The sequence below is a fragment of the Orcinus orca genome, chromosome 10 (genome assembly GCF_937001465.1).
Source record: "Orcinus orca chromosome 10, mOrcOrc1.1, whole genome shotgun sequence".
Taxonomy (NCBI): domain Eukaryota; kingdom Metazoa; phylum Chordata; class Mammalia; order Artiodactyla; family Delphinidae; genus Orcinus; species Orcinus orca.
In genome coordinates, this window is record NC_064568.1 from 4,465,291 (window position 1) to 4,492,592 (window position 27,302).

A 27,302-nucleotide genomic window follows, 5' to 3' on the forward strand; every position below is an offset into this window, starting at 1 on the left:
GGCATGGAGTCCTGACCACCCACCACCTCTTCTCCTGGGGTTACAGGGCGGGGGTGGGGCGGTGCGGGGAGTGGCCTTCCTCCACCCCCACCCCACCCCGTTCCCCACACCCCCAGCTAAGGGCCCTGGCCTCCAGGGTATGATCCTGCAGATCTCAGGGAGCCTGCCCAGCCTCAGCGGCATGGAGATGGCCTGTGACTATGGAAACGACATCCACACTGTGGCTCGGGTTCCGGGCCCTGCCTTTGGCCACCAGATCGCCTACTGCAACCTCCTGCCGAGGAACCGGTTCCCGCCCTTCCCACCCAACCAAGGTAAGCATTTCACTGCCTGGGCTGTGGGGACAGCCAGATGGGGGCTCTCAGGTGGTGGAATCTCAGGCATGGGGGTCCTGATATCACAGCCTCTGATGTCGGTGGAGACCCCCTGCTCCCTTGTTCTTCTCTCCCTGGATCCCCTGCTCTGTTCCAGACCACGTAACCGTCGAGATGGCAGTGAGGGTCAACGGGCAGAACATCGTCAGGGCCAGTTTCACCATCTACGACTGCGGCCGTGTTGGGCAGGTGTATCCCTACACAGCGTGAGTGGCGCGGGGCCCGCTTCCAGGTGGCGGGAGGAGGTTCTGCTCCTGGGGAAGCCCGGGGAAGAGACATGATGGTGTCCCAGAGGCAGACAGGACTCTTGGTTGTTCACTCGCCGGCATGTTTGTGCAGCAAACTGGCATCTTTGCCCGGCAAAGATGGCACAGTGCCCGGCGTCTGTGAGCACCCAGGCTGGTAGAGGCCGAGAGAAGTGCTATGATTACACTTAACTTAGTGTCGTAAAGGCCCTGCTTACCTATTTCCTCCTTGCATACCTCTTGCAGCAGGAAGCTCACTACCTAACAGAGTGCCCAGCCCCTCTCGGCAGCTCTGATGTTGAGAAAGACCTTGCCCTGTGCTGGGATCTGCATCCCTGGGTCCCGGTTCCTGAGCACCGGGGCTGGGAGCCGGGTAGCTGAGGGCCCCCCTTGTCTTCCAGCTGCACCAGCTGCCTGTCGGCACAGTGGCCCTGTTTCTGGTGCGCCCAGCAGCACTCCTGTGTTTCCAACCAGTCTCGGTGTGAGGCCTCACCGAATCCCACGGTAAGCCAGGCCCAAGGCGTGCCCTCTGCCTCCAGTGGTCCGTTTTTTCCCATTTAGTATGTTGAGAACATTTCCGTATCGTTAAATTTTCTTCCTTCGCTCCAGATTTAACAGCTGTGCCGGGCTTGTCACATCACAGTGCATTTAACCAACCCCCTCTTGTTGGACATGCTGATCCTTCCTGTTTCTTTTTTGCATTCTGATACGTCCAGGGCACTGTGCACGGCCTTGATTATTCCCTGGAGACCAGTTGTTCAAAGTGGCATTTTGGGGTGAAAGCCTGGCCGTGTTTTTCACTTTTAGCTCAGCTGACCCCCAGGAAAGCCCGAGCCAGTTTACGCCTCCAGGTGTAGGAGGAGGCCCCCTTCTGCACTTTGTGCTACTTTTCAATTTTACCTTCAACATTTCCAGCAACCCTAGAGAGTACCAGTCCCCAGAGCAACTGAAGCCCCAGCCTCTTGGCTCTGGGCTCAGGGAACCTCGTCAGGAATCCCCAAAGCCTTGTCTGCCCATGGCAGGTACCAACGAGTAATGCTGAGGAGGGACTTCATGGCCCGAGCCTGGAATCCTGTGGTCTCAGCCCCTCCTGCCTGAGCGTCAGAACTGCTTTGAGGAGGAGGTGTACCGCAGCAGCAATGCTTAACTCAAAGCAGTGATGCAGTAAAGTGGGGTTTCCAGTGCTGGGAGAGAGGCCCGGTAGAGGCTGTGTGGCGAAATCCCAGGGGAGGCTCCGAGCCTCTGCAGTGGGCGCTGGGACTCCAGTCTAGGCCAGCCAGGACTCCTGCTCTCGTTTGGGGCCAACATCTCCTTCCGGCCCCAGCCCTGGCCTGTGTATACAGTAGGGACTTGATGAATGTCATTGTGAAGCATTCATGCCGGCAGCCTGCCTCCTGTGCTCTGCCCTAGGATACTGGGGCGAGGAGGACTCAGCCTCAACACTCTTCATTTATTGAGCACCTGTTGTATGCCTGGGTGTGTCCTAGGCACTGGGAAAGCACCAGGTTAGACACGGTTCTGCCCTCCCCGTTGTGAACCCAGAGCCTAAGGTGTGAGTTGTAGCTGTGTGATCCCAGGCAAGCTGCCAGACCTCTCTGTGCCTATTTCCCCATCTGTAAAATGGAGCCTATTTCCAAAGCTGGGGCGGGCATCTGGAATTACACCTGTCTGTAAGGTACCAACTTCATACTTGACACACAGTAGGTGGCCACTCTGCTGGGTGGGACAGGGAGGACTTCTCTGGGAGGGGAACCTTCTGCCAGGTCCTAACAGATGCATAGGCGCTCACCAGCCTGGAGGTGTATCTGTGGCAGTGCCCCCGTGAACCACTCTCTCCCAGGTCTGCGGCTCTGCAGGTCAGGGTTGAGGGGGGTGCAGAGAGGGCCTGTCTTAGAGGATTATGGCAATCCAGTGGGAAAAGAGGCAGCTCCCACGCTGGGCCTGCAGGAGCTTCTGAACCGATGCTTAATTTGGCGTTTAGTTAAGTGCCAGTTAGCCGTGGAGGCGCCATGCCTCTGATTGGGCGGCAGGCAGCGGGGTCTGCATATCCCCCTGGACCCCTCAGGAGCTGGGAGCAGGCGGTAGGGCTTGGGCCAAGCCAGAGAGGTGTCTCTGGGAAGGCAGGTGCTAGGGGCTGAGTCTTCTCTCACTTCCTGTTCCCTCGTGGGCCCCAGAGGAAGGAAACCGGGGAGTGCAGGATGCCAGGAGGAGGGCTCCAGCTTTTCCGCAGAGGGGGGGAGAATAAGGAAGGCGCTGCATCCTCCACTTTCAGTTGTCCAGGGAGGGCGTGGCCACCCCAAGGCGGTGTGACTTTTGGCCTTAGAAGCAAGGAGGGTTTGGGCAGATGGAAGGGCAGGGTCTCTTGGTGGGGAGCCTGGGTAGACGCGTCCATGAAGGTGGTTAGGAGCCGGTGGAGAGGGTAGTTTGGTGGGAATGTGGGGGAAGTTTACAGGGGCTGGGAGCGGTGCAGAAGGGCAGGGAAGGAACAGGTCAGGTGGGTTCAGGGTCCCAGGGCCACCCAGTGCTCCGCTGGATTGGGACCCGAGCTCTCAACTCTTGAACGTAGAAAGACCTTGGGGGAGTCTGTGGACTCCAGTGTGGAGACAGGTGAGGCCCCCTGTGAACTGGCACACACTGGGCTCACATCTGGGCTTTCTGCGGCTCCTGGCATTGCCGCCCTGGCATCTGTTCCCCCAACTCCTGGTCTCCCGCCTTCTTGGCTCTGTGCAGAGTTCGTTCGGTCAGTCGGCCATGGTTTCCTGAGCCTGCAGCTACACTCTGGCAAAGGGGAGAAGCTGCTTAGCATCTTTCAGAGGCATTGACGACTCTGCTTGGGGTGGGACCAGGAGGCCCCAGTCCTTTGCGAGCAGGGAAGCCCTAGCTCAAACTGGCGTCAGCCCCAACAGAATCATGTGGCTTGTGTGAGTACAGAGTCCGAGGGGCGGCGTCCCCTTCAGGCACAGCTGGGTCCGGGGGCTCCAACACTGTCAGCAGGGCCTCCCCACCCCTCTGAGTGGCCTCCACTCTGAGGCAGGCCCTCCCCTCTTGGCAGCAAGATGGCCTCAGCAGCCCCGGGCAGGCTTCTGATCCCCCAGCAGCCCCAGGAGACTTTCTCATTGATTCTGCGGAAGTTCCAGGGGAACTGGGTCACGTTCACTCCCCATACCAATTGCTGAGTCCAGGACGGGCCTGGGTACCCGCCCATCCCTGGGGCTAGGGAGTAGGGTCAGCCCTCCCGAACCACAGGCCTGGGGGTTGGGGAGATTCCCCTATGGCCAAGGCAGACTTGGAGGCCATGGTCGGGGGCTGGAGGCTGGCAGCAGATGTACCAGCTGTCCCCAAGGAGGATTAGCCAACCCTGGGGGAGGTGCTGAAAGAGGGCAAAGATGCGCCCGCACTCAGCCTTGCTCCCGCTCTGTACAATGGGTACAAGCATCCAGGTGGCCGTGGCTCATAAGGGTCAAGGGGGGTAGGGGCCCTCAGGGATGATCCCACGTCACTTCCTCTTGCGGAAGCTCCCCCTTCCCCAGCCCTCACCCCTCCAGCCCCCGCTGTTGGCCACCTACCCTCAGGTGGGGTGCAGCTGGGAGGACAGAGCTGCAGGGCCCCCAGCCAGCTGTGAAGCAGGCTGGCAGCGGCTGTGAGACCCGATTAGAAACATGTGGCTTCCATTCCCGGAAACTCCGGGGGGGTTACACATGGATGGCACAGGACAGCAGCTCAGAGAGGGACAGACTTGTGGGTCACACAGCGAGTGGACACCAGCTGCTACCTCCCAGCCCCACCGTGTGGTCCGCTGAGGCCCCACCTGGGCCCAGCCATGTTGCCTCTTTGGCCAAGGCCCCTGTGGTCGGCTCCCAGGGAGACTCACTGGCCTGGGCGAGGTTTCTGGCCTGGAGGTCAGCAACCATCCTGGACAGCTAGAGCCCGCTGTGCTTGGGCAACCACTTGGTTTTTCTGTGCCTCAATATCCTGGTCTGTAAAATGGGTGTGATGGTGGTACCTACCTCGTAGGGCTGTTGGGAGAAGGATTTGTTGAATTAATACTGTGCAAAGTGCTCAGAAGTATCCCGGTGCACAGGGAGGGCTGTGTCAGCTGGCCGCTACTTCTGTCACTATGACCATGGTCAATGATAGTAAATACGGCATTGGCATCCCTCGAGCTCTGGTTTTTATGCTGGGCCCCTGAGGGTCCCCTGAAGGAGCTCCCTGTCTAATTAACAATAAGGAGTAAAGACCCCTGATCCCTGGCCCTCAGTTTCAGGACTCAGTCTCTGGCCCGAGAGTCAGACAGATGGGAATTCAAAGAGCAACTCTGCCCTCTGCCCTCAGGTAGCGCCCCTCCTCTCTGAACCTCAGGTTCATACCTCCCTCCCCCCTCCCTAACTTCCTTCCTTTTATGAAGTCGCCTCCGTGGCTCCGCGGAATGCGGATGTCCAGGCCCTCCGCAGGACTTGCCGGGCGCTGGCACCTCCACCCAGAGGCCTGACTCGCCCGGGCAATGGGGAAGGGTCTGGAGCCTGGCGGCACCAGGGCGCTCACAGCCTGTTTCCCGTGGGCTGTTCAGAAGTCTGGGCTTTCTCTTTTCTGAATCATTTATCATGAGTTAATCTGGAAACCAGAACTCCAGAGCTAGGTGGAGTCTCAGAAAGTGGTAGAGCCCCTCATTTTACAGCTGGGAAAGGTGAGGCCCAGAGACGGGGAGGTTTCCTCTGAGAGGCAGGCGGTGGAGCGGCCATGGGGACCCAGTTCCACTGGGCAGGGTACTGCATCTCTCTGTGCCTCAGTTTCCTCGTCGGCGAAATGGGGCCAATGCCTTCTCCTGCTCGTAGGCCTTGCCGTGAGGGTCAAGTGAGATGGTATGTGGGAGGCAGTGGGCACGCGGCCCTCGGTGCGTGCGGCTGCTACGTTTTGTTAGTAGTGTTTCCTCACTTCCCCAGGCTGCCTGGTGTCTCCCCGGGGAGACGGGGCTGCGCAGGTTGGCTGGGGTGGCCGTGAACCCCGTCTTTTCCGAAATGCCCCATTGCCAGCCCCACCTCCTTGGGTTTTGACTGCAGAGCCCTCAGGACTGCCCGCAGATCCTGCCCTCAGCCCTGGCTCCCATGCCCACAGGCAGCTCCCAGAGCATCCCGGTGCATCTGGCCAACGCCGCCTTCTTCCAGGTAAGTGAAGGCTGGGTGGGGGTGGGGCAGAGGGCTGGGAGAGTGCCGTCCCCGGTGGGGGGACTCTGCTCTGGGCCCACCACCCATGCTTTGGTTTCCTTCCTCTGAGTTTCCAGGCTATGTTTGAGAAAGCCCCGCTCTGGTTGCACGGAGCTGGGGAAACAGGAAAGTGGGCGGGGAGGGCCAGGCCACGGGGACAGCAGGCCGCCCCCAGTGCCCGCAGGAAAGCCTGGCCATGACCCCCAGACCCTTCTACCCTCTAAAGCTCCCCTGATCCAGGCCCAGCGCCCGCCCAGTGCCGCAGCCCATGGGTGACGCTGTCCATACCGTCCCCGCCCTGCCCTAGACCCCAGGCTGAGTTGTGACCCTGGACACCTCCCCAGTTCGTGGCTGACATGTCTTCCCTGGAGAATGGCCAGAGAACCCCTTTGCCGCCCGACTCCCCATTGTCCAGGTGGGGAAAATGAGGCCTAGGAAGGGGATGCAGGTGCCTCCAGGTCACACAACGTAGGGCTGCACTTGCATGCCAGCCCTGGACTCCTTGTTCAGTGCTCTTCCCTACAGCCAGTCTTCCCCTCCCCCTGCCCATCTGGGCTGGGGGAAGGGACACAGCCCCTTTCTGGGTCCCTCCTGGAGGAGCGTCCTGGGTGGGAAGTGTTGATGAGTCCTGGAAGCATGCCAGCCACCCCCTCCCCAGCTTCTGCGGACTTGCCATCTGTCGCTTCCATGGGGGAGCCGAGGCCCGTGACGCCTGTCACACGTGGGGGCCACACGCCAGGCATCTGGGATGCGTCAGGCAGCCTCGTGGCAGGGGCTGCAGCTCCGTGAGGGGCAGGGCGGCCCTGCCCTGGGCCCTCAAGCTCTTCCCTGCAATGGTTGGGAAGAGCCTCCAGGGGCAGCAAGGGGCCTGGACCCATGTGGAGGGCTGAGCCCAGGGACTCGGATGACAGACCCACCTCCCAGCTCAGCGTGGCAGGGACACGTGAGCTCTCAGCCCTGTCAACAGCCACTTTCCTGTGTTAGTTTCAGAACGAAGCGGGGAGGGGGCAGGGCAGGGGAGTTGCCGACCTGCTATCTCCTCAGGGTGTCACATCTGCCAGCGACAGGGACATAAACAGGAAGTCCTGCCACGCGGCTGGCCTGACACACTCAAAACCCAGATTTGTTCATTCAGCAAATATTTACTGATGCTGCTCCCGGAGGCCTGTGCTGGGCTGAGGGCAAGACGGGATTGGGGAATTGGCCCTGTTTAGTCTTTCAGCAAGCACTTATTGAGCACCTCTTGCATACTGATAACCGCCAGCATATATTAGGCACCCACAGTGTGCAACCCACTAAAGATAACATGATCTCCAGTTTTCCTAGAATCCTGCAGAGTAGAGCAGCCTCTTTCTGTTGCAGAGTTTAGAAACCCGAGACCCAGAGAGGAGGAGCCACTTGCACAGGGTCACACATCTAGGAGGTAGCAGAGGTGGGATTCGAACCTGGGGGGGCCTGTGTAAGGTAGAAGCTGAGCTATTTCAGCTGCCATCTGCTGCCCTTGGAGGTGCCGGGGGGCTGAAACCCAGCCTCAACCCTCCCCAATGGGTGGGGGGACAGGTGTAGACAGCCTGCACAGGGGATAAGGGTGGTCCTTGGCCTACAGGGTCGGGGACAGGCTTTAGGAGCTTAATGGAGCCCCTGGCGCACACCCAAGTGTTCATTGCTGAATGGATGGATGATCAAGTGAGGGGTGCCCCTGTGATTTGAGGGGGGAGTCTGGGAAGGCTTTGGAACATGGGACATTTGAGCTGCATTTTGAAGGTTGTGTTGAGTTTTGCTGGGTGGAAGAATGGGCTTGGGCAAAGGCTGAGGGCAGGACAGCCTGTGTGCTCTGTCGACATGCGTCCTGTGGCTGGTCCCAGGCCTTGTGGGGTAGAAGCGGGGGGGGGGGGGGGTGTTGACATTAAAGGACAGGTGGAGTCTCACTGGGATGAACCTTGTATGTCGGTCATGCTGAAGAGTCAGGGCTTTACCCACGGAGTGAAAGGCCCCGGGTTTAGGCCATTGGGAGATGTTGGTGAGACTTTTAGTGGCATGGAGAGAGCACAAGGCCAAGGTTCCAGGTGTTTATGTACCCCCTGCCTCCATCAAACATTGGACATGGAGGCCTGGAAGGACATCCTGGAGGAGGTGCAGCCCAGGCAAAGGCCTGATAGTAGGACCATGCCCACTCTTCAGGACAGCAGTGTCTGATGTCCTGATGGAGGTACAGGGCAGTGGGTGCTGACCTGACTCTCTGCAACCCCCCTCTCCCACAGGGTGCAGCGCTTGAATGTAGCTTTGGTCGAGAAGAGATCTTTGAGGCTGTGTGGGTGAATGAATCAGCTGTACGCTGCAACCAAGTGGTGGTGAGTGGTGTAGCTTTAATGGCGGGGGGCGGGGGCAGAGGGGAAGGGGAGGCCTGCGCAAGTCCAGATCCTACACTCCTTCCTTTCTACCTCCTCTTTTTGGACCCCCTGCCCCCAGTAGCCCTGCCCTCATCTGTCTCCCTGACACCCCTCCCCCAACAAAGACCCAGACACCACTCACACGGCTCATGGTTTTTCCTGTCTTTCTGCAGCTGCACACAACCCAGAAGAGCCAGGTGTTTCCACTCAGCCTCCAACTAAAGGGGCGGCCTGCCCGATTCCTGGACAGCCCTGACCACATGACAGGTGGGAGCGCCTTACACGGCCTCAGGGGACTCGGCCTCGCGCGGTGGGTGGGACGCAGCCTTGGGGGACTCATTCCCGCTCCGGTGTTCCCTAACCCACACGCTGCCTCAGATCCCAGCCCTGCTTTTCTGTGCCTGGTCAGTTACTCAGCACTTGATTATCGAGCAGCTCCTCTGGGCAGGCACCACACCCTCGGGGCATCTCCAGGCCAGTGGCTGTGCAGCCCCAGGTACTTCCTTACCTTTCCCTTTCTGAGCCTCTTTGTCCTCATATGAAGCAAGGGCAGAGGCCCTTTCACAGAGGGTGTGGTGAGGATTTGCTGAGATGGTGCACACAAAGCCTTGCAAGGGTGTCTGGGACATACTCTGTGCCCCCATAGGGTGGTTGGTGTCCTTGCTCTTATTATATGAACTGAATCAACTCTCTAAGGGCCTGTCTGTTCATGGGGAGTCTCAGACATCTCGGTGGACATGGGCACCCCCCACATCCATACTATGAAGGTCCCAGACAGAAGCCCCAGAACCAGCCTGCACATCCTGAGGCCCTGGAGAACTGGCCCTGCACTCCTCCTTGTGCCAGTCTGAGGGTCTGGTCTGAGGCTCACAGAACCCGCATTGCTCAGTGGTTCCTTAGCATCCTGGAGCTCCGTGGGGGCTCAGGAGACCCACTCGGGCCTGGGTATGAATCCAGCTCTGCTACTCACAGGCTGTGTGACCTTGGGCAAGTCACTCTACCTCTCTGAGCCTCATCTCTTACCTGTCAAATGGAGCTAATAAACAGCTCCCACTGGATAGATTCACAGTGAGGATGAGTGTTAATGGGGCTGTGGCTGCACTGTGCTTAGCACAGCCCCCGGGGGGTTTGGAGAAGACTAAGAATTTCATGGGGTCCTGATCCTAAGAACCAGGACCCTGCTGACCTGTGCTGCCTCCGTGTCTCCCGCAGTGGAGGTCTATAACTGCGCCATGGGCAGCCCTGACTGTTCCCAGTGCCTGGGCCGGGAGGACCTGGGCCACCTGTGTGTGTGGAGTGACGGCTGCCGCCTGCGGGGGACCCTGCAGCCCCTGCCTGACACCTGTCCCGCCCCCGAGATCCGAGCGGTAAGCACCCCGCCCCCACCTCCCCCCTCGGAAGCCCGTTGCACCCACATGCCTGAATGTGCACACGTACAGCGCCCCACGTGGGCTCAGGGACCCGCAGCACACGTGCTTGCACACACCCAGGCCCTTGCGCACTGTATTACCCGCTGAGCACCTGCTGGGTGCCAGGCCCTGCCCGGTGCTAGAGACACAGCAGGGAAACGAGTACCTGCCTTCTCAGAGCTAATGTTTTAGTTGGGGTTAGGGGACAGCAATAAGAAAGGAAATAATTTACATAGAGAAGGTGGTAAGTGCTACGGCAGGGCAGGGCGGGGGCATTGGGAGTCTGCTGGGGCTGATGGTCTCTAAAGTTTATAGCGAGGTCAGGGAAACCTTGCTGATAAGGTGGAAATGGGGGCTGCCAGTAACTCCGAAGCCTCAGTTTTAATTAAGAAAAAAATCTCCGGGAAGGAGTCGGTTTAGCTTAGCCTGGGTCAGGTGCCCATCCCAGGCCCAGTCAGCTCTGGTTGGGATGTAGGGTCATGTGGTCAGACATGGCCACTGGGAGTGGACCTCGGTGTCCCCAGGAGACACCCCTCAAATAGCAGTGACTCTGTCCCTATGCACTGGTGTCCCCAGACCCAAGCCAGCTCAGTATCACAACGGGCAGCCCCAGTGACCTGCCAAGTGGCTGGCGGTGCCAGCGCTCTCAGAGCCTCCCCTGAGTGATGGGTCTGCCTGGCCCTGCCTCCCCGGGAGCCTGCCGCCATCCCAGCCTCTGAACCCCATTCACCCCTTTCTCCGGTCGCCTGGCAGATTGAGCCCCTGAGTGGCCCCTTGGATGGCGGGACCCTGCTGACCATCCGCGGCAGGAACCTGGGCCGGCGGCTCAGCGACGTGGTCCGTGGAGTGTGGATTGGCAGCGTGGCCTGTGAGCCGCTGGCCGGCAGATACACGGTGTCAGAGGAGTGAGTAGAGGGCAGTCCCTTGGGCCATTCTGAGTGACCTGCAGGCCCCACCCGCGCCCCGGAAGTGCCAACTGCATCTCTGCCCTCCCATCTCCCTTTTCTTCTCCCCCCTCCCCCCTCCGCCATCCCACTCTCCTTGGCACCCTTCTGCTCCCCAGAAGTCACTCACGCCTGGGTCTCCCGGCCATTTCCACCGTGCGTCCTGCCCTTTCCTGCTGGGGACACCACTCAGGCGCCTGCTCCCCTGGGAAGCCCTCCCGTGTTCCCCTAGACCAGCCCTACCTCCACGGAAGCCTTGCTCCGATGAAAAACATTGCTGTTAGGAAAATGTGGGAGCCACTGGTGGCGCAGAGGTCTGGGCCTGCAGCGGTGGAGCCTGGCCCGGAGGGCAGGGAATGAGCTGGGTTTCCTTTCCGAAGGCTGTAAGTCATGCTTGCAGATAAGGCCATCAGTCTACCAGCCCAGCAAATGTTCTCATGGTTGGAGAACTTTCAAATATCCCCAAAGACCATCTTATCCAATCCCCTCGTCTTATAGCTGCAGAACTGTCGTAAACTCAGGTCGGGGGTGGTCCCGGGGAAGAGCTTGGCACCAGGGTGACTCCTGGGGGTCTCAGTGGCTGTTTTCCAGCGGATGGGGAATTGTCTCAGTATCTTGACATGGGTAATGCCATTGGGTGTCCTGGCCAAATAACAGCGCCAGGTGTGAGTGGGAGGGTGGGTGGCTGAGTGCAAGGATGGGGCGCTCACACACCCTGGGGGTGGAGCAGGGGCCATTGCTTGAGGGAGAAACCAGATGGCACCTGCCTGGGCCCCCAGGATCCGCTGGCTGCTCCTTGACCAGAGTTGCCTTCCCCAGGATCGTGTGTGCCACGGGGCCAGCCCCGGGGGCGTTCTCAGACGTGGTGACGGTGAACGCCTCCAAGGAGGGCAGGTCACGGGAGCGCTTCTCCTACGTGGTAAGGGAGGCTGCAGCCTATCCCCTGCCCACCCTGCCAGGCTCGCCCCGGGCTGGCCTGAGGCCTGACCGCCTGCCTTCCTCCCCACAGCTGCCCCTGGTTCACTCCCTGGAGCCTGCCGTGGGCCCCAAGGCAGGGGGCACCAGGATCACCATCCACGGCAGCGACCTCCATGTGGGCTCCGAGCTCCAGGTCCTGGTGAATGACACGGAGCCCTGCATGGAGCTGGTGTAAGCCCGTAGGCCGGGGGGCTGGGGGGCTGGGGGTAATGTCCTCGTACCAGCCATCACCAGGGACTTCACTGGCTGTGTCCCCTTGGCCAAGCCCCTTCCTCTTTCTGAGCCTCAATTTTCTCAGCCGGTAAGAACAGTACCAGTGACTTGTGGGAAGTGCTGTGCCCAGCATACAGTAGGTACTTCATAAGTGACCTTAACCTGCAGTGAAAATGGTGATGACTGTACACACTCTGAGAGCTGCCGCTGGCCCAGGGGTGTGGCTAGTGGCAGGGTTGTGGTCCAGAAGCTCTTGGTGAAATACTTGTCTTTATTATGCACTTAATGTGTACCAGGTGCCATTGATAGGCATTGCTGTGGGTACCAAGATGAGCCCAAAAGTCTCAGCCCTCAGGGTACAGCAGACACTCTCACAGGAGCTAGGAACATCCAGGAGGGTCAGGATTGGGAGAAGTCAGAGCTCTCAGGGCTGTGGGCGTGGGGCCCTCACCGGGGCGAGAGCCAGGGGAGGGTTTCTGGGAAGCTTCTTGGAGGAGGTGGGATGGGGCAGGTCAGAGAAGAGAAGGCAGGGCATCCAAGGTGGGGCAGACAGCGCAAGCAAAGGTGCGGCAGTGGGAATGTGGAAACAAGATTTCTGTATGAGGTGGGGGCCAGGTGAGCAGGCCTGGACCCCAGGCCACGTGCCCCAGGTGACGGGGTGTTGGTCGCTGGGGAATGACGGAGGCGGGTTCCTGCTGAAGAGGCCCGCGTCCTCCGCAGGCGCACAGACACCAGCATCACCTGCACGGTGCCTGGGGGCGCCCTGCCGGCCCCCGTGCCCGTGTGCGTGCGCTTCGAGCACCGGGGCTGCGTGCGCGGCAACCTCACCTTCTGGTACAAGCAGAACCCGGTCATCACGGCCATCAGTCCCCGCCGCAGCCACGTCAGGTGAGACCAGGACGTGACCCCAGGCCAGGGCACTCCCTGGGGCGGGCTGCACCTGGGCTCACGGGGCTTGCTGTCCCCCCACAGTGGCGGCAGGACCATCACGGTGGCCGGCGAGCGTTTCCACATGGTGCAGAAGGTGTCCATGGCCGTGCACCACATCGGCCGGGAGCCCACGGTGAGGGCGGGGCCCCGGCGGGCAGGGCTGGTTGTGGCCCCGGCTGACCAGGCGTCCCTCCACCACATCTCCTCATCTCTGCCTCTCCTGTCTCTTTGCCTCTCTCCCCCTCTTTTCCCACATCTGATTATCCCTCCCGTCCCCCACCTTGGCCCCGGCCCCCCCCAAAACCAGCTCTGCAAGGTTCTTAACTCCACCCTCATCACCTGCCCATCGCCCGGGGCCCTGAGCAACGCGTCAGCCCCTGTGGACTTCTTCCTCAACGGCCGGGCCTACGCAGATGAGGCAGCCGTGGACGAGGAGCTCCTGGACCCCGAGGAGGCCCAGCGGGGCAGCAGGTTCCGCCTGGACTACCTCCCTGACCCACAGTTCTCCACGGCGAAGAGGGAGAAGTGGATCAAGCACCACCCCGGGGAGCCCCTCACCCTGGTCATCCACGTGAGTGCCAGTGGGTGCCAGGTGGGGGGCGTGAGCAGGCCGGGCTTAGCCACAGGCCTTACGAGCAGCCCTTCTGCTCCCGCAGAAGGAGCAGGACGGCCTGGGCCTCGAGAGCCACGAGTACCGGGTCAAGATTGGCCAGGTGGCCTGTGACATCCAGATCGTCTCCGAGAGAGTCATCCACTGCTCGGTCAACGAGTCCCTGGGCACAGCCAAGGGGCAGCTGCCCATCACAGTGAGTGGACGGGGCACTAGAGACAGAGGTGGGCTTGGCCCCCAGTCTTGTCCCAAGTGCCCGAGCATCTGCCCCCTGTCCGGCACGTCTCAGCTGAGCGTTGTCGTGCTCAGAAGCTTAGACAACCATGGCAAAGAGGAGCTTTACCTCCCCACTTGGCGGATGAGGAAACTGAGACCCAGAAACTTAGTGATCTGTTCAGGGTCGGTGATCGGCCCCAGCTGGCTCTCAGAGGCCATGACGAGTTGTCCCCGTTCCACTTGTTGCTCTACCCAGAGTCTGGGCCGCCAGTTGCCATGCCGAGTCATGGAGGGAGGGAAGCAGGAGTGGAGAGAGGGCCTAGAACGTGGGATCTCTTCTGCACTGTACCTGCTTGCATGCCTCCTGAGATGGGGTGCTCACTCCCTCCCGGGTGGCACATGCCACCCAGGATGGCTCCGACTGCAAAAGCTCCCTTTCACCTGTACCCCAGTCCCAGTTCTGCCCTTTGAGTCCTAAGAACTCACCTGCTCCCCTGGTCGTTGGGCAGCCCCACAGATACTTCAGGACATGGCCAGGCTCTATGAACTGCCCGGCCACTGGCTCTTCTGCTGCTCCTCCCAGGCTGTAATAATAATCACAGTTGCCTGTATTTATTGAGTCTCCCTTCTGTGCCAGGCTCGGGACTAAGGGCTTGACAAGCATCATCTCATTTAGCCCTCATAGCATCCCCAGGAGATGGGTGGGGCTCTCTCTGTCTTATAGTTGTGGCATCTGAGGCTCAGAGAGGTTAGGTGCCTTGCTCAAGAACGCACAGCTAGCAAGGAGAAGAGCCAGGGCGTAAGTCCAGGGAAGATACAATCCCCTCCCCCCACCTCTGTGCAGATCCAGGTAGGGAACTTCAACCAGACCATCGCCACACTGCAGCTGGGGGGCAGTGAGACCGCCATCATCGTGTCCATCGTCATCTGTAGTGTCCTGCTGCTGCTCTCCGTAGTTGGTAAGGAGCCCCACCCTCGTGTCGTTTTGGGGGGCAGACCTACCCCACTTTGCCTCAGCCCCTCTGAAGACCAGTGGGTAGGAGAGAAGGCATAGTGGGCCGGGGCAGACTGAACAAAGGCGTGAAGGTAGGAATGGGTGAGGCGCTCAGAGGGTGGTGAGGAATGTGCCCCGGCCACAGCACAAAGGGTGGAGGACAATAGCTGTTGAGAAGTATGCTGGGCCCAGGCGATGGGCCCTGAGTGCCATGCAGAGGGATTCGGATCCTGTTCTCCAGTCAGTAGGGCCTGCTGAAGGTACTTATAAGAGGGCTGTTCAGGAAGATTAACCTTCCTCTTAGGTAGGCTATACCACTATTAAAATAATGGTTATGAAAGTAATGTATTCAATGTAGCATGGAAATTGAAGCCCTCATACACTGCTGGTGGGAATTTAAATGGTGCCATTGCCATGGCAAACTCTCTGGCAGTTCCTCGACGTGTTAAATAAAGTTACCGTGTGACCCAGCAGTCCCCGTCCTGGGTATCTGCCCGAGAGAAATGAAAACATATGTCCACACAAGCACCTGTGCATGAATGTTCATAGCAGCATTATTCATCACCAAAAGTGGCAACAGCCCAGATGTCCATCAGCTGATGAATGGATAAAGCAAGGATGGTTTATCCATACCATGGGATAGTATTAAGCCATAAAGGAATACATATATTTGATACATCTCATTGTATGATATATATATATAGATATATTGTATCTCAGAAAGGCGTTATAAGTACTGCTTTGTAATTTTTTAGAAGTTCTGACACATGGTACAGCATGGATGCCCCTTGAGGATGTCATGATGAGTGAAAGATGCCAGACATTAAAGATCACATAGTTTGATTCCGTTTATATGAAATGTCCAGAATAGGCAAATCGATAAAGACAGAAAGCAAATTAGTGGTTGCCAGGGGCAGGGGGAGAGTGGATGGGGACTGACTACTTGTGGTTATGGGTCTTCAAGGGGCAGGGAAAGTGTGCTAAAATTAGATAGTGGTGATGGTTACACAACCCTGTGAATATACTAAAAGCCATTCAATTGTATGCTTTACATGGATAGACTATATGGCATGTGCATTATATCTCAATAAAACTGTTTTTAAAAAAGTAATATATTCAATGTAGAAAATTTAGGGAAAACTGGGATAGAATATATAATATATAAAAATATTATACATATTTTTTGGCTGCGTTGGGTCTTCGTTGCTGTGCATGGGCTTTCTCTAGTTGCGGTGAGCGGGGCCTACTCTTCGTTGCGGTGCACGGGCTTCTCATTGCGGTGGCTTCTCTTGTTTTGGAGCACAGGCTCTAGGCACGCAGGCTTCAGTAGTTGTGGCATGCAGGGTCAGTAGTTGTGGCTTGTGGGCTCTAGACCTCAGGCTCAGTAGTTATGGCGCACGGGCTTAGTAGCTCCGCGGCATGTGGGATCTTTCCCGACCAGAGCACGAACCCGTGTCACCTGCATTGGCAGGCGGATTCTTAAGCACCGCGCCACCAGGGAAGCCCCATGTATATTTTATGCATCTCGTTATATGAGATATATAGAGATGTGTTACATCCCAGAAAGGGGTTATAATATAATACTGCTTTGTAATCTTTTAAAAGTTTCTTAATTCACAAGTAATACCTCGTCGTTGTAGAAAGAACTGAAAATGCTAAATAGCAGAAGAACAGAAATCACCCATAATTCTCTCATCTAGAGAAATCCACTGTTTACCACTATTTTATTTTTTTTCACTCAAGTAATTTTTTTAAATTAATTTTTATTTTATATTATAGTTGATTTACATTGTTGTGTTAGTTTCAAGTGTACAGCAAAGTGATTTAGTTATACATAAACATATATCCATTCTTTTTCAGATTCTTTTCCCATCTAGGTTATTAGAGTGTTGAGTGCAGTACCGTGTGCTATACAATAGGTCCTTGTTGGTTATCTGTTTTATATAGTCGTGTGTGTATGTTAATCCCAAACTCCTAATTTATCCCTCCTCCCACCTTCCCCCTTTGGTAACTGTAAGTTTGTTTTCAAAGCCTGTGAGTCTGTTTGTTTTGTAAATAAGTTCATTTGTATCATTTTTTTTTAGATTCCACGTATAAGTGATACCATGATATTTATCTTTCTCTGTCTGATGTCCTTCACTTAGTATGATCATCTCTAGGTCCATCCATGTTGTTGCAGGTGGCATTATTTCATTATTTTTTATGGCTGAGTAATATTCCATGGCATATATGTACCACATTTTCTTTATCCATTCCTCTGTTGATGGACATTTTGGTTGCTCCCATGTCTTGGCTATTGTAAATAATGCTGCAATGAACATTGGGGTGCATGTATCTTTTTGAATCATGGTTTTCTCTGGATATATGCCTGGGAGTGGGATTGCTGGGTTATATGGTAATTCTGTTTTTAGTTTTTTAAGGAACTTCCTTACTGTTTTCCATAGTGGCTGTATCAATTTACATTCCCAGCAACAGTGCAAGAGGGTTCCCTTTTCTCCACACCCTCTCCAGCATTTATTGTTTGTAGACTTTTTGATGATGGCCATTCTGATCAGTGTGAGGTGATACCTCATTGTAGTTCTGATTTGCACTTATCTAATAATTAGCAGTGTTGAGCATCTTTTCATGTGCTTTTTGGCCATGTGTTTGTCTTCCCTAAAGAAATGTCTGTTTAGATTTTCCACGCATTTTTTGATTGGGTTGTTTGTTTTTTGGTATTGAGCTACATGAGCTGTTTGTATATTTTATAGATTAATCCCTTGTCGGTCACTTCATTTGTAAATATTTTCTCCCATTCTGTGGGTTGTGTTTCTGTTTTTTTATGGTCTTTTGGGTTTTTGTTTTTGCTGTGCAAAAGCTTTTAAGTTTAATTAGGTCCCGTTTGTTTTTCTTTTTATTTTCATTACTCTAGGAGGTGGATCACAAAAGATAATGCTGTGATTTATGTCAGTGTTCTGCTTATGTTTTCCTTTAAGAGTTTTATAGTTTCCAGCCTAACATTAGATCTGTAATCCATTTTGAGTTTATTTTTGTGTATGGTGTTACAGAATGTTCTAGTTTTTCTTTTACCTGTAGCTCTCCAGTTTTTCCAGCACCACTTATTGAAGAGACCATCTTTTCTCCACTGTATAGTCTTGCCTCCTTTGTCATAGATTGATCATAGGTGTGTGGGTGTATCTCTGGGCTTTTTATCCGGTTCCATTTATCTGTATTTCTGTTTTTGTGCCAGTACCATACTGTTTTGATTACTGTAGCTTTGTAGTATAGTCTGAAGTCAGGGAGCCTGATTCCTCCAGCTCCATCTTTGTTTCTCAGGATTGTTTTGGCTATTCAGGGGTCTTTTGTGTTTCCATACAAATCGTAAAATTTTTTGTTCTAGTTCTGTGAAAAATGCCATCAGTAATTTAATAGGGATTGCATTGAATCTGTAGATTGCCTTGGGTAGTATAGTTATTTTCACAATATTGATTCTTCCAGTCCCAGAACATGGTATATTTTCCATCTGTTTGTGTTATCTTCAATTTCTTTTATCAGCGTCTGATAGGTTTCAGGGTATAGGTCTTGCGCCTCCTTAGGTAGGTTTATTCCTAGGTATTTTATTCTTTTCTATGCAATGGTGAGTGAGCTTGTTTCCTTGATTTCTCTTTCGGATCTTTCATTGTTATTCTATAGGAATGCAAGAGATTTCTGTGTATTAATTTTGTATCCTGCTACTTTACCAAATTCATTGATTAGCTCTAGTAGTTTTCTGGCAGCATCTTTAGGATTTTCTATGTATAGTATCATGCCCTTTGCAAACAGTGACAGTTTTACTTCTTTTCCAATTTGGATTCCTTTTATTTCCATTTCTTCTCTGATTGCTGCAGCTAGGACTTCCAAAACTATGTTGAATAATAGTGGCGAGAGTGGACATCCTCGTCTTATTTCTGATCTTAGAGGAAATGCTTTCAGTTTTTCACCATTGAGAATGATGTTTGTTGTGGGTTTGTCATATATGGCCTTTATTATGTTGAGGGGGGTTCCCTCTGTGCCCACTTTCTGGAGAGTTTTTATCATAAATGGGTGTTGAATTTTGTCAGAAGCTTTTTCTGCGTCTATTGAGATGATCATATGGTTTTTATTTCTCCATTTGTTAATATGGTGTACCACACTGATTTTTTTTGCAGATATTGAAAAATCCTTGCATCATTGGGATAAATCCCACTTGAGCATGGTGTATGATCCTTTTAATGTGTTGTTGGATTCGGTTTGTAGTATTTTGTTGAGGATTTTTGCGTCTGTATTCATCAGTGATACTGGCCTGTATTTTTCTTTTTTTGTAGTATCTTTGTCTGGTTTTGGTATCAGGGTGATGGTGGCCTCATAGAATGAGTTTGAGTGTTCTTTCCTCTGCAGTTTTTTGGAATAGCTTCAGAAGGGTAGGTGTTTATCACTATTTTAAACAAACACACATTTCTTATTATAAGAATGGGACATGGAGCCTTATCTTCCTGGCCGTTTCCCAAGCCCTTGGCCCTGTAGTTTTCAACCCACTGGGGAGGAGAGGACCATGAGCTGAGGCGCCTACCGCAAGGAGCTGGAGCTGAGGGGTGCAGGCAGGACCTCTCCCTTCAGGCCCAGGCCCTGCACAGGGCAGGTACCAACAAATGCTCTCCGAAGGGCTTTCATTGGCCTGACCCGCCTCTCTGCTGCCCACAGCCCTGTTTGTCTTCTGCACCAAGAGCCGCCGCGCTGAGCGCTACTGGCAGAAGACACTGCTGCAGATGGAGGAGATGGAATCCCAGATCCGAGAGGAAATCCGTAAAGGTAGCGGGTGGCGACCATGCGGGACCTTGGGCCTCAGCTTCACCATCTGATCCACTCACAGCCACTGCCTGTTTACCAGGCTTTGCTGAGCTGCAGACGGACATGACGGATCTCACCAAGGAGCTGAACCGCAGCCAGGGCATCCCCTTCCTGGAGTACAAGCACTTTGTGACCCGCACCTTCTTCCCTAAGGTCAGTTTGGGCCCCTGCCGGCTACTTCAGGAGCTCCTCAACCCCTCCCTGGGCCCTGAGAACCTAGAGGGCACTTCTGTGCTGATGGGAGAACTTGACAAGTGCAGCCTGGGCCCCTTGAGCAGTACGAAACCTGCACGCCTGCCTGTGGCAGCCTGGGCCCCTGCCCTGGCCTGCCGCGGGAGAGGGCCCAGTTTCCCCCACTTTCCTTCTCTGCCCACTGATGTTTTAATTGTCCATACAGAAGCTGGCGGCCAGGCCCACTTTTCTCCTGGGGTGCTGGGCATGCCTCCCCTCTCAGGGGGTGAGTAGAGGCACCAGTTCACTGCCAGCCCCTCTCCTTTCTGAGCCCCTTCCCAGGGAGGCTTCGCTGGGTCTCCACCTCTCCTCCTTCTGTCCACTGGACTCTGTCCCATCCCTTCCATGCCTCCTTGTGCTGCTCCAGGGGCCGCTGCCTTGTCCCCACCTTCCCTGGCCTGTCAGGAGTGTTTATGCCAGTGGCCAGCAGCCTCCGCTGGCCCTGTCCACACTGTTCTCCATGCAGCAGCCACAGAGAGCCCATATTGTGGTCCCTGCAGGCATTTCTGCCTGTTTCCCTCATTCTGCACGGAGCTGCTGTGGCTTCCCCTTCAGCCTCGTGCACTCGAGCTTTGCCACACCTGGGCTCATGCTGCTTCTGCTCCTTTTCCTTCAGGAAGCCCCCGAGGACTCCCCTCCCCTCTCCTCTGGAGTCCTATGGCACCTGGGTGTGGCCCACTGCCTCTTCTTCCTTTGTAAAGTGGGCTTTGGCGTTTGTCGAGTGGCCCCTGCATGCGTCAGGGGAAGGTGCAGCCCTGCCGAGATGCTGGGGGTCTGCGGCCCTGCTGAAGGGCTGGGGGTCTGCCTCCACAGTGCTCCTCCCTCTATGAAGAGCGTTACATCCTGCCCTCCCAGACCCTCAATTCCCCGGGCAGCTCCCTGGTGCAGGAGACCCATCCACTGCTGGGAGAGTGGAAGGTGAGTAGCCCTCCACCCGTACACACACACACACATTGGGCTGCCTCAGGGCAACCCCATCTCTCTCTGGGCCCCACTTTCCAGCTCATCTGACCCATTGATCCTAATCATGGGAAGTTGGGAGGAACCTGCCATTGTATGGTAGTGAGCCCTCCATCACAGGAGGTATTCAAGGGGCCATTCAGGGTGTTCTACGTGCTGACCCCCAGGCCAGGTAGAGATGGGAGAGGATTGGGTCCCCCTGGACATCCCACTCCCCCTGCTGCTTAGAGAATGGAAGGTGAGAGGGTCCCCCCCCCACCTCACACAGGGATACTGGGTTGCCTTCAGGCACCCTTGCCTGAGCCTCACTTTTCAATTCAACTGAGCCACTGTTCCCATTCACAGGGAGGTAGGAGGCGTCTACCACTAAAGGTAATGAGCTCCCCCTCCCAGGAAGCACTTGAGGAGCCATTCAGGGCATCCTAAGTGCTGACTCCTAGGCCAGGCAGAGACACTGGACCTCTGTGGACACCCCCTCACTGAATGCTTCTGCAGATCCCCGAGAGCTGCCGGCCCAACATGGAAGAGGGCATCAGCCTGTTCTCCTCGCTGCTCAACAACAAGCACTTCCTCATCGTCTTCGTCCACGCACTGGAGCAACAGAAGGACTTCGCAGTGCGGGACAGGTCAGGCTGCGAGGCTCTGGGGGAGGCCAGGGGCCTGCTGGAGGCCACCCAGCCGGTCCTGGGTCTGCCTGGCTGGATCCAAGCCTGGGCCAGTTTCCAAATCACCATGTCCTTGGGGCAGCTGGCATCTCCCCAGCGTCAGACCCTGGGTGCTGGGGCGTTGGAGGTCCTGAGACCCCCTCCCCATTCTTCCCCTTCCTGGTCTGCTTGCCAGGACAGGGCTCGTGGGCATGGCGGTTGCTGTGCATGGTAGGGAAGGTAGCCCTTTCTCCAGCGAGATTTTAGTCACACTCACCCGTCCATCCAGCGACAAGGTAGCAGCAGAACCCCCACTGCGTGGTCCTCGGAGCCCAGGGCCTTGCGGTGCGGGTGGTGCTGACGCCCCCAGCCCATGCCCACCCACAGGTGCAGCCTGGCCTCCCTGATGACCATTGCGCTCCACGGCAAGCTCGAGTACTATACGGGCATCATGAAGGAGCTGCTGGTGGACCTCATCGACGCCTCGGCCGCCAAGAACCCCAAGCTCATGCTGAGGCGCACGGAGTCCGTGGTCGAGAAGATGCTCACCAACTGGATGTCCATCTGCATGTACAGCTGCCTGAGGGTGAGGGTGCCGGGCAGCTGTGCCGCCGCCTGGACCTGATTTCATTTTATTCTCATGCCAGCTCTGCCGAAGGGATTATCATGTTCTTTGTGCAGATGTGGAATGGGGGGCTCAGAGGACACAGGGACAGCCCCATAGGATCCATTATACAGATGGGGAAACTGAGGCTCAGAGAAGGCCTGACTTCCTGCAAGGGCTCAGAGCCAGCCCAGGACGGAACAGAGGCTCTGTCAGTGGCATTGTTTCAGAAGATTGTTTTCTCAGTCCTCATATGCCCCCTGATGTGCCTTTGAGTCCAGCTCTGCCACTTCCCTGCTGGGTGACCCTGAGCAGGTTGCTTGCCCTTTCTGAGTCTCGGCGTCTCAGCAATGAGAATGACACCCCATACCTGGAAGGGTTGCTGGCAGGATGAAATGAATGTGGCCACCCACATTAGGCGATGTTCGAGCTTGGAGTCCACAGAGACACCTCTGGGTGGGGGATGGGAGGCAGTGGCACCAGGATCAAAAGGAGGGTATGAGCAGGCAGCCACGGAGGTATTGGCAGAAGCGGGTAGCGAAGGCATTCCAGGTTGGGGCCGGACTCTGGAGTGTGGGCTGGAGGCCAGGGGCTGGGCCAGGCAGTCTGGCCTCAGCCTCTGACAGGCGCGCACCTTCCGCAGGAGACGGTGGGGGAGCCGTTCTTCCTGCTCCTGTGCGCCATCAAGCAGCAGATCAACAAGGGCTCCATCGACGCCATCACAGGCAAGGCCCGCTACACGCTCAACGAGGAGTGGCTGCTGCGGGAGAACATCGAGGCCAAGCCCCGGGTGAGCCGGGCAGGCGGGCAGGGAGGGGTCCCGCACCCCCGGAGAGTCCCGGCTCCACTGCTGCCCGCCCCCCCCACTCCCCACAGGCTGTCTCCCCTCCAGGGCCCGGTGGTCGCCCGCTGACCCTCCCCCTCTCTCCTGCAGAATCTGAACGTGTCCTTCCAGGGCTGCGGTATGGACTCGCTGAGCGTGCGGGCCATGGACACAGACACGCTGACGCAGGTGAAGGAGAAGATCCTGGAAGCCTTCTGCAAGAACGTGCCCTACTCCCAGTGGCCGCGTGCCGAGGACGTCGACCTAGGTGGGCAGGGTAGGGCAGGGGCGGCAGGCGTGGGGCTGCTTCAGCAGCGCAGGCTCCTGCCTTGGGCGCACACACTCCCGCCGCTCATTAGATGTGCGCTAGCTGTGGCTCTGGGGACGTGCAGACAGATCAGCTGCCGGGAGCTCTGTGTGGGGCGGGGAGGGGAGACAGGGCCTGCGGTGGGAGGCCGATGCAGGCTGCTGCCCCAGCAGCTCTGAGATCCCAGTGATAGCCCCGAGGATGAGGCCTTTCCAGAGCTCCTGCTCTGCGCCCGGCACCCTCTCCCCTCCCCGTCTCCCAGATGGACGAGTAGAGGCTCAGAGACAGGTGTGGGTGCCCCCGGTTCTCTCCCCGTGTGGCCCGCTGGGAGCCTGCCTCCCCGTGGCCCCTGCTCCCAGCCCTGATGCCCTTCCCCCTGCCCGCAGAGTGGTTCGCCTCGAGCACGCAGAGCTACATCCTGCGGGACCTGGACGACACCTCGGTGGTCGAGGACGGCCGCAAGAAGCTCAACACGCTGGCCCACTACAAGGTGGGCCCCGGCTCCACCCACCTCCCACCACTCCCAACCTCCCTGACCTCCGACCTCTGACCTCGGCCTCTCTCCCCCTCAGATCCCTGAAGGTGCCTCCCTGGCCATGAGCCTCACAGACAAGAAGGACAACACCCTGGGCCGAGGTAGTGCTGGTGGACGTGGGGAGGGCCCCTTCTGAGCGGCCCCAGTGGGGAAGCTGAGGCTTGGAGGGACGGGGCTGGGCCGGGCTGAGGCTCCCTGCTGGGGGCGGGGCCGGGCCCCCCTGCCGCAGGGCTGCTTGGCAGGGCCTGTGGCCAGGCCTCTCAGCGCTGGATTCCTGCAGGCAGCAGAGAGAGGCCCCAGGAGGGTGGGATGTGATTCCAAGAGGCCATGTGGGCTTTGGCCTGTGTCCCCGCCTCAAACATCCCATTCATACCTTCAGATGCCCCAGGCCTGGGGTCCTAGGCTCCTCTGGGTCTTGGGGTTCCCTCCTGAGGCAAGGAGCAGGCTCTCGGGTCTCTCCCAGTGAGGTCTGGGCTGGGGGGTGAGGGCCGCCGCCCTGCCCTACTCGAGGGGCCGTGACCGTCTCCCTGCTGCTGCCGTCACCTGGTGGATGTTTCTGTCTGTCAACGCCTCTGTCTTTCTCTCTCTACCTCATTCTCTGCGTGTGTCTCTGGATCTCGCTCTCAGCTCTCTTACTTTGCATTTCTCTCTCTGTGCCTTGTTCTCTCCACATGTCCGTTTCGCTCTGTCCATGGAGCTCAGTTTCTTTCTCCATCTTTTGGTCTCCATTTCTGTTTCTCTCTCTCCCCACTCCTCTCTCGTTTATTGTGTGTGTTTTCCCTCTCGCAGTGAAAGACTTGGACACAGAGAAGTATTTCCATTTGGTGAGTGCCCTGCCTCCGGCCCTGGGCGTGCCCGCCCTTCACTGGGTGTCGGCTTGGCTTCCTGCCACCCTGGGCCTCTGGGGGCAGTGCTTGCAGGCCCTGGGAAAGGCTGGAGTGGGGAGCGGGAACGGGACCCAGGGTAGCTCGCGTGCACCACAAAGAGAGCCCAGTGCCCACGGGCGGCCGGGGATGGTGCCTGGCGCCAGCACTGACCACTGCCCTGGCCTCCCAGGTGCTGCCCACGGATGAGCTGGCAGAGCCCAAGAAGTCCCACCGGCAGAGCCACCGCAAGAAGGTGCTACCAGAGATCTACCTGACCCGCCTGCTGTCCACCAAGGTGGGCCCACCCTCATCTCTGTGTCCTCACTCCAGTGGGTCAGCTGTGAGCACACACTTGGAGTGAGGGGGACAGTGCTTCCCCTGTGGGGCCAGCCAGGCTCTGGGGCGAGAGGCTGAGGGCTTTGGGTCCCAGCTGAGGAGGGGTTTGCTCCCAGCATGAAGGGTGCCCGATGACAACTTCTCTATCAGCCCGTGTGACATGGAGGGCAGCAGAGGCCCAGTGATGCCCCCAAGGCCACACTGCTGGGGCAGCAGAGTGGGCGCCTGAGAGCTCACACTCCAGCCCAGCAATTCCCTGCTCTATGTCTCAGTCCTTCCAACACCCTTGTGGGGTAGGTTGCACTAACCCGTTTCACAGACAGGGAGACCGAGGCCCAGAGAGGTTAGATGACCAGCCTGATGCCACGTAGCTTCCCCATTCACCCAGCACTGCTCAGTCCCAGCACCACGGGCTCCCCTGAACTGCCAGAGGTGCCTGCTTACCCCCCTCTGTGTGGTCCTGGGCTGACGACGGCCACCTCCTTCCATGCAGGGCACGCTGCAGAAGTTTCTGGATGACCTGTTCAAGGCCATTCTGAGTATCCGTGAAGACAAGCCCCCACTGGCTGTCAAGTACTTCTTTGACTTCCTGGAAGAGCAAGCAGAGAAGAGGGGGATCTCAGACCCTGACACCCTACACATCTGGAAGACCAACAGGTGGTGGGCCAGTGTGGTGTGGGTGGGAGGCCAGGGGGGGAGGGCTGTGTGATTCACTCTATCATTGGGGGCAGCAGTGGTGCGGGGGTTCAGAGCCTGGTCTCTCAGCCCACCGGCCTGGGTTCAATCCCTTATGCCATTCCAAGCTGTGTGACCTTGGGTAAGTGACTTAACCTCTCTGTGCTTTAGTTTCTCCTAGCTATAAAACCAGGGCAGTAAAAGTAACCCACTTTAATTGTAAGAATTAACTAAAAGTGAGCATTGTCTAAGTTTTGCCCTTACCATCACTCTCCTCCACCCCTCTGCGGTGGGCACCGTCAGCTCCGTTTTACAGATGAGCACACTGAGGCTCGTGGAGATGTTCCTGCCCCCGATCACATCCCTCCTTTGAGGCACGGTTTACCTTTTCATGGTCACAAACCCCAACAAGAAGTTGTTGAAAACCTTAGCCTAACGCTCAGAAAAACATGCCGCAGACCTAGAAGTTTCTGTGTAGCTGCAGGGGCTGCTCAGAGCTCTGGTTGGGGTGGGGTGGGGGGTCTGTATGTCCCAGGCTGCCCAGTCACTGGGGAGGAGGGTGTTACCAACCCTCTGGCCCCCTGAGGCTAAGGATCCAGGCCTCTTCCCTCCCTCAGTTTGCCTGGTGACCCAGTTAATGATGGACTTCCCGCAGCCATGCAGGGGCTGGAGGAGGAGCCATGGGCTGCGAGGCGGGGGCAGGGCGGGGGTTCTAATGGGAACCAGGACTGTCTCGCTGGCTCCAGGCTGCTGCGTGAGAGCGGGCGACTCTGCAGGGGTGGGGCGGGCAGCAAGGGTGAAGTCAGGCCTTGCAGCTCCTGCCGCAGCCCGTGGCCCTCTCCACACAGGAAACCCGGCTCCCAGCCCCTCTGCTGCCCCAGCCGGCCGGGGATGGCCATCAGCCGCATTTGTGGGGGAGCAAACCGAGGTTTCCAGAGGTTCCGTCCTGTGACTAGTCTCCGCTGGCCTCGAGGGGCAAAGCCAGCCTGTCCCAAGCCCCCTCGGCAACCACTGCCTCTGCTGCCCACCCCCGGGGGGGGCTCACGCCGCTGCCCCTGTCACTCTCTGTCCCACAGCCTTCCTCTCCGGTTCTGGGTGAACATCCTAAAAAACCCACAGTTTGTCTTTGACATCGAGAAGACGGACCACATCGATGCCTGCCTCTCAGTCATCGCACAGGCCTTCATCGACGCCTGTTCCATCTCGGACCTGCAGCTGGGCAAGGTCAGCTGCTCCTGGGCAGGCCATCTGGTGCTGATGGGGACGGAGATCTTCCTGGGAGGGGAAACAAAAGAGCTCAGATCTGGGGGACGTGGGAATGAACGCGGTCATCAGAAGCGGGGGCGGGGGGACTCCCAGAAACCGCCACCCACAGTCAAACTACGTGGCTGCAGACTGGCTGCAGCTGCCTCAGGTGTGCCCCGCACCAGTTCCCAACGCTGAGGCCGTGGAGCCAGGCCGGGAGAAGCCAGAGTGAACGCGGAAAGCCTGTGTGGTCTGGCACACCATCAGAGACCTGTGGGCTCCGGGCGGCAGCCCTGATGGTCAAGAGCCATCCAGTGGGCACTGAGTGAAGGGGTGGGCAGAGGGGGGCACAAGTGACCAAGACCTTTGAATACATGCAGGAGGGAGACCCCTGAGGCATCTGTCTGCAGGGAGAGGACCCAGCTGGCTTTAGCAGGCCCGGAGGAGAGAGAGCGGCATTCCAGGCCGAGGGAAGGGCCTGGGCCGGGCAGGGAGGCTGTGAGCGTTAATGAAATGGTAGAGTTAGACCTGCCCCTGCAGGAGGGCCAGTGCCTGGCCCTGTGTTTAGCCCATGACTTTCAGAGAGAGGCCACGAGAGGCAGAAAATGCCGTCACCTCTCACACACTATCTCGGAAAGCAGGACGCCCATGACAGAGAACTGGGAACATACTTGGCACGTTTTGCTTTCAGGCGTAGGAAACATGTGGTGGGAAATATTCCACTGAG

General features: G+C 57.1%; 1 protein-coding gene across 3 annotated transcripts in view; it reads left to right on the forward strand.

The window, feature by feature from the left end:
- The window catches only part of PLXND1 (plexin D1), a 51,976-nt gene that overhangs the window by 22,593 nt on the left and 2,081 nt on the right, over window positions 1–27,302 (forward strand). Inside the window, exons 6-34 of one of the 3 annotated variants that reach the window (XM_049716002.1) lie at window positions 137–314; window positions 472–580; window positions 1,021–1,123; window positions 5,677–5,781; window positions 8,082–8,171; window positions 8,384–8,477; window positions 8,620–8,706; window positions 9,423–9,577; window positions 10,373–10,524; window positions 11,383–11,482; window positions 11,573–11,712; window positions 12,475–12,642; window positions 12,727–12,817; window positions 12,992–13,255; window positions 13,341–13,490; window positions 14,355–14,469; window positions 19,203–19,310; window positions 19,390–19,502; window positions 20,394–20,498; window positions 21,036–21,166; window positions 21,572–21,770; window positions 22,432–22,578; window positions 22,723–22,879; window positions 23,305–23,408; window positions 23,491–23,554; window positions 24,243–24,277; window positions 24,510–24,614; window positions 25,149–25,312; window positions 26,407–26,554. In XM_049716002.1, the coding sequence (XP_049571959.1) occupies window positions 137–314; window positions 472–580; window positions 1,021–1,123; window positions 5,677–5,781; window positions 8,082–8,171; window positions 8,384–8,477; window positions 8,620–8,706; window positions 9,423–9,577; window positions 10,373–10,524; window positions 11,383–11,482; window positions 11,573–11,712; window positions 12,475–12,642; window positions 12,727–12,817; window positions 12,992–13,255; window positions 13,341–13,490; window positions 14,355–14,469; window positions 19,203–19,310; window positions 19,390–19,502; window positions 20,394–20,498; window positions 21,036–21,166; window positions 21,572–21,770; window positions 22,432–22,578; window positions 22,723–22,879; window positions 23,305–23,408; window positions 23,491–23,554; window positions 24,243–24,277; window positions 24,510–24,614; window positions 25,149–25,312; window positions 26,407–26,554 (3,681 nt within the window). The remainder of the gene's footprint in view (window positions 1–136; window positions 315–471; window positions 581–1,020; window positions 1,124–5,676; window positions 5,782–8,081; window positions 8,172–8,383; window positions 8,478–8,619; window positions 8,707–9,422; window positions 9,578–10,372; window positions 10,525–11,382; window positions 11,483–11,572; window positions 11,713–12,474; window positions 12,643–12,726; window positions 12,818–12,991; window positions 13,256–13,340; window positions 13,491–14,354; window positions 14,470–19,202; window positions 19,311–19,389; window positions 19,503–20,393; window positions 20,499–21,035; window positions 21,167–21,571; window positions 21,771–22,431; window positions 22,579–22,722; window positions 22,880–23,304; window positions 23,409–23,490; window positions 23,555–24,242; window positions 24,278–24,509; window positions 24,615–25,148; window positions 25,313–26,406; window positions 26,555–27,302) is intronic. The other 2 variants (XM_049716003.1, XM_004284306.4) reach the window with 2 other exon arrangements.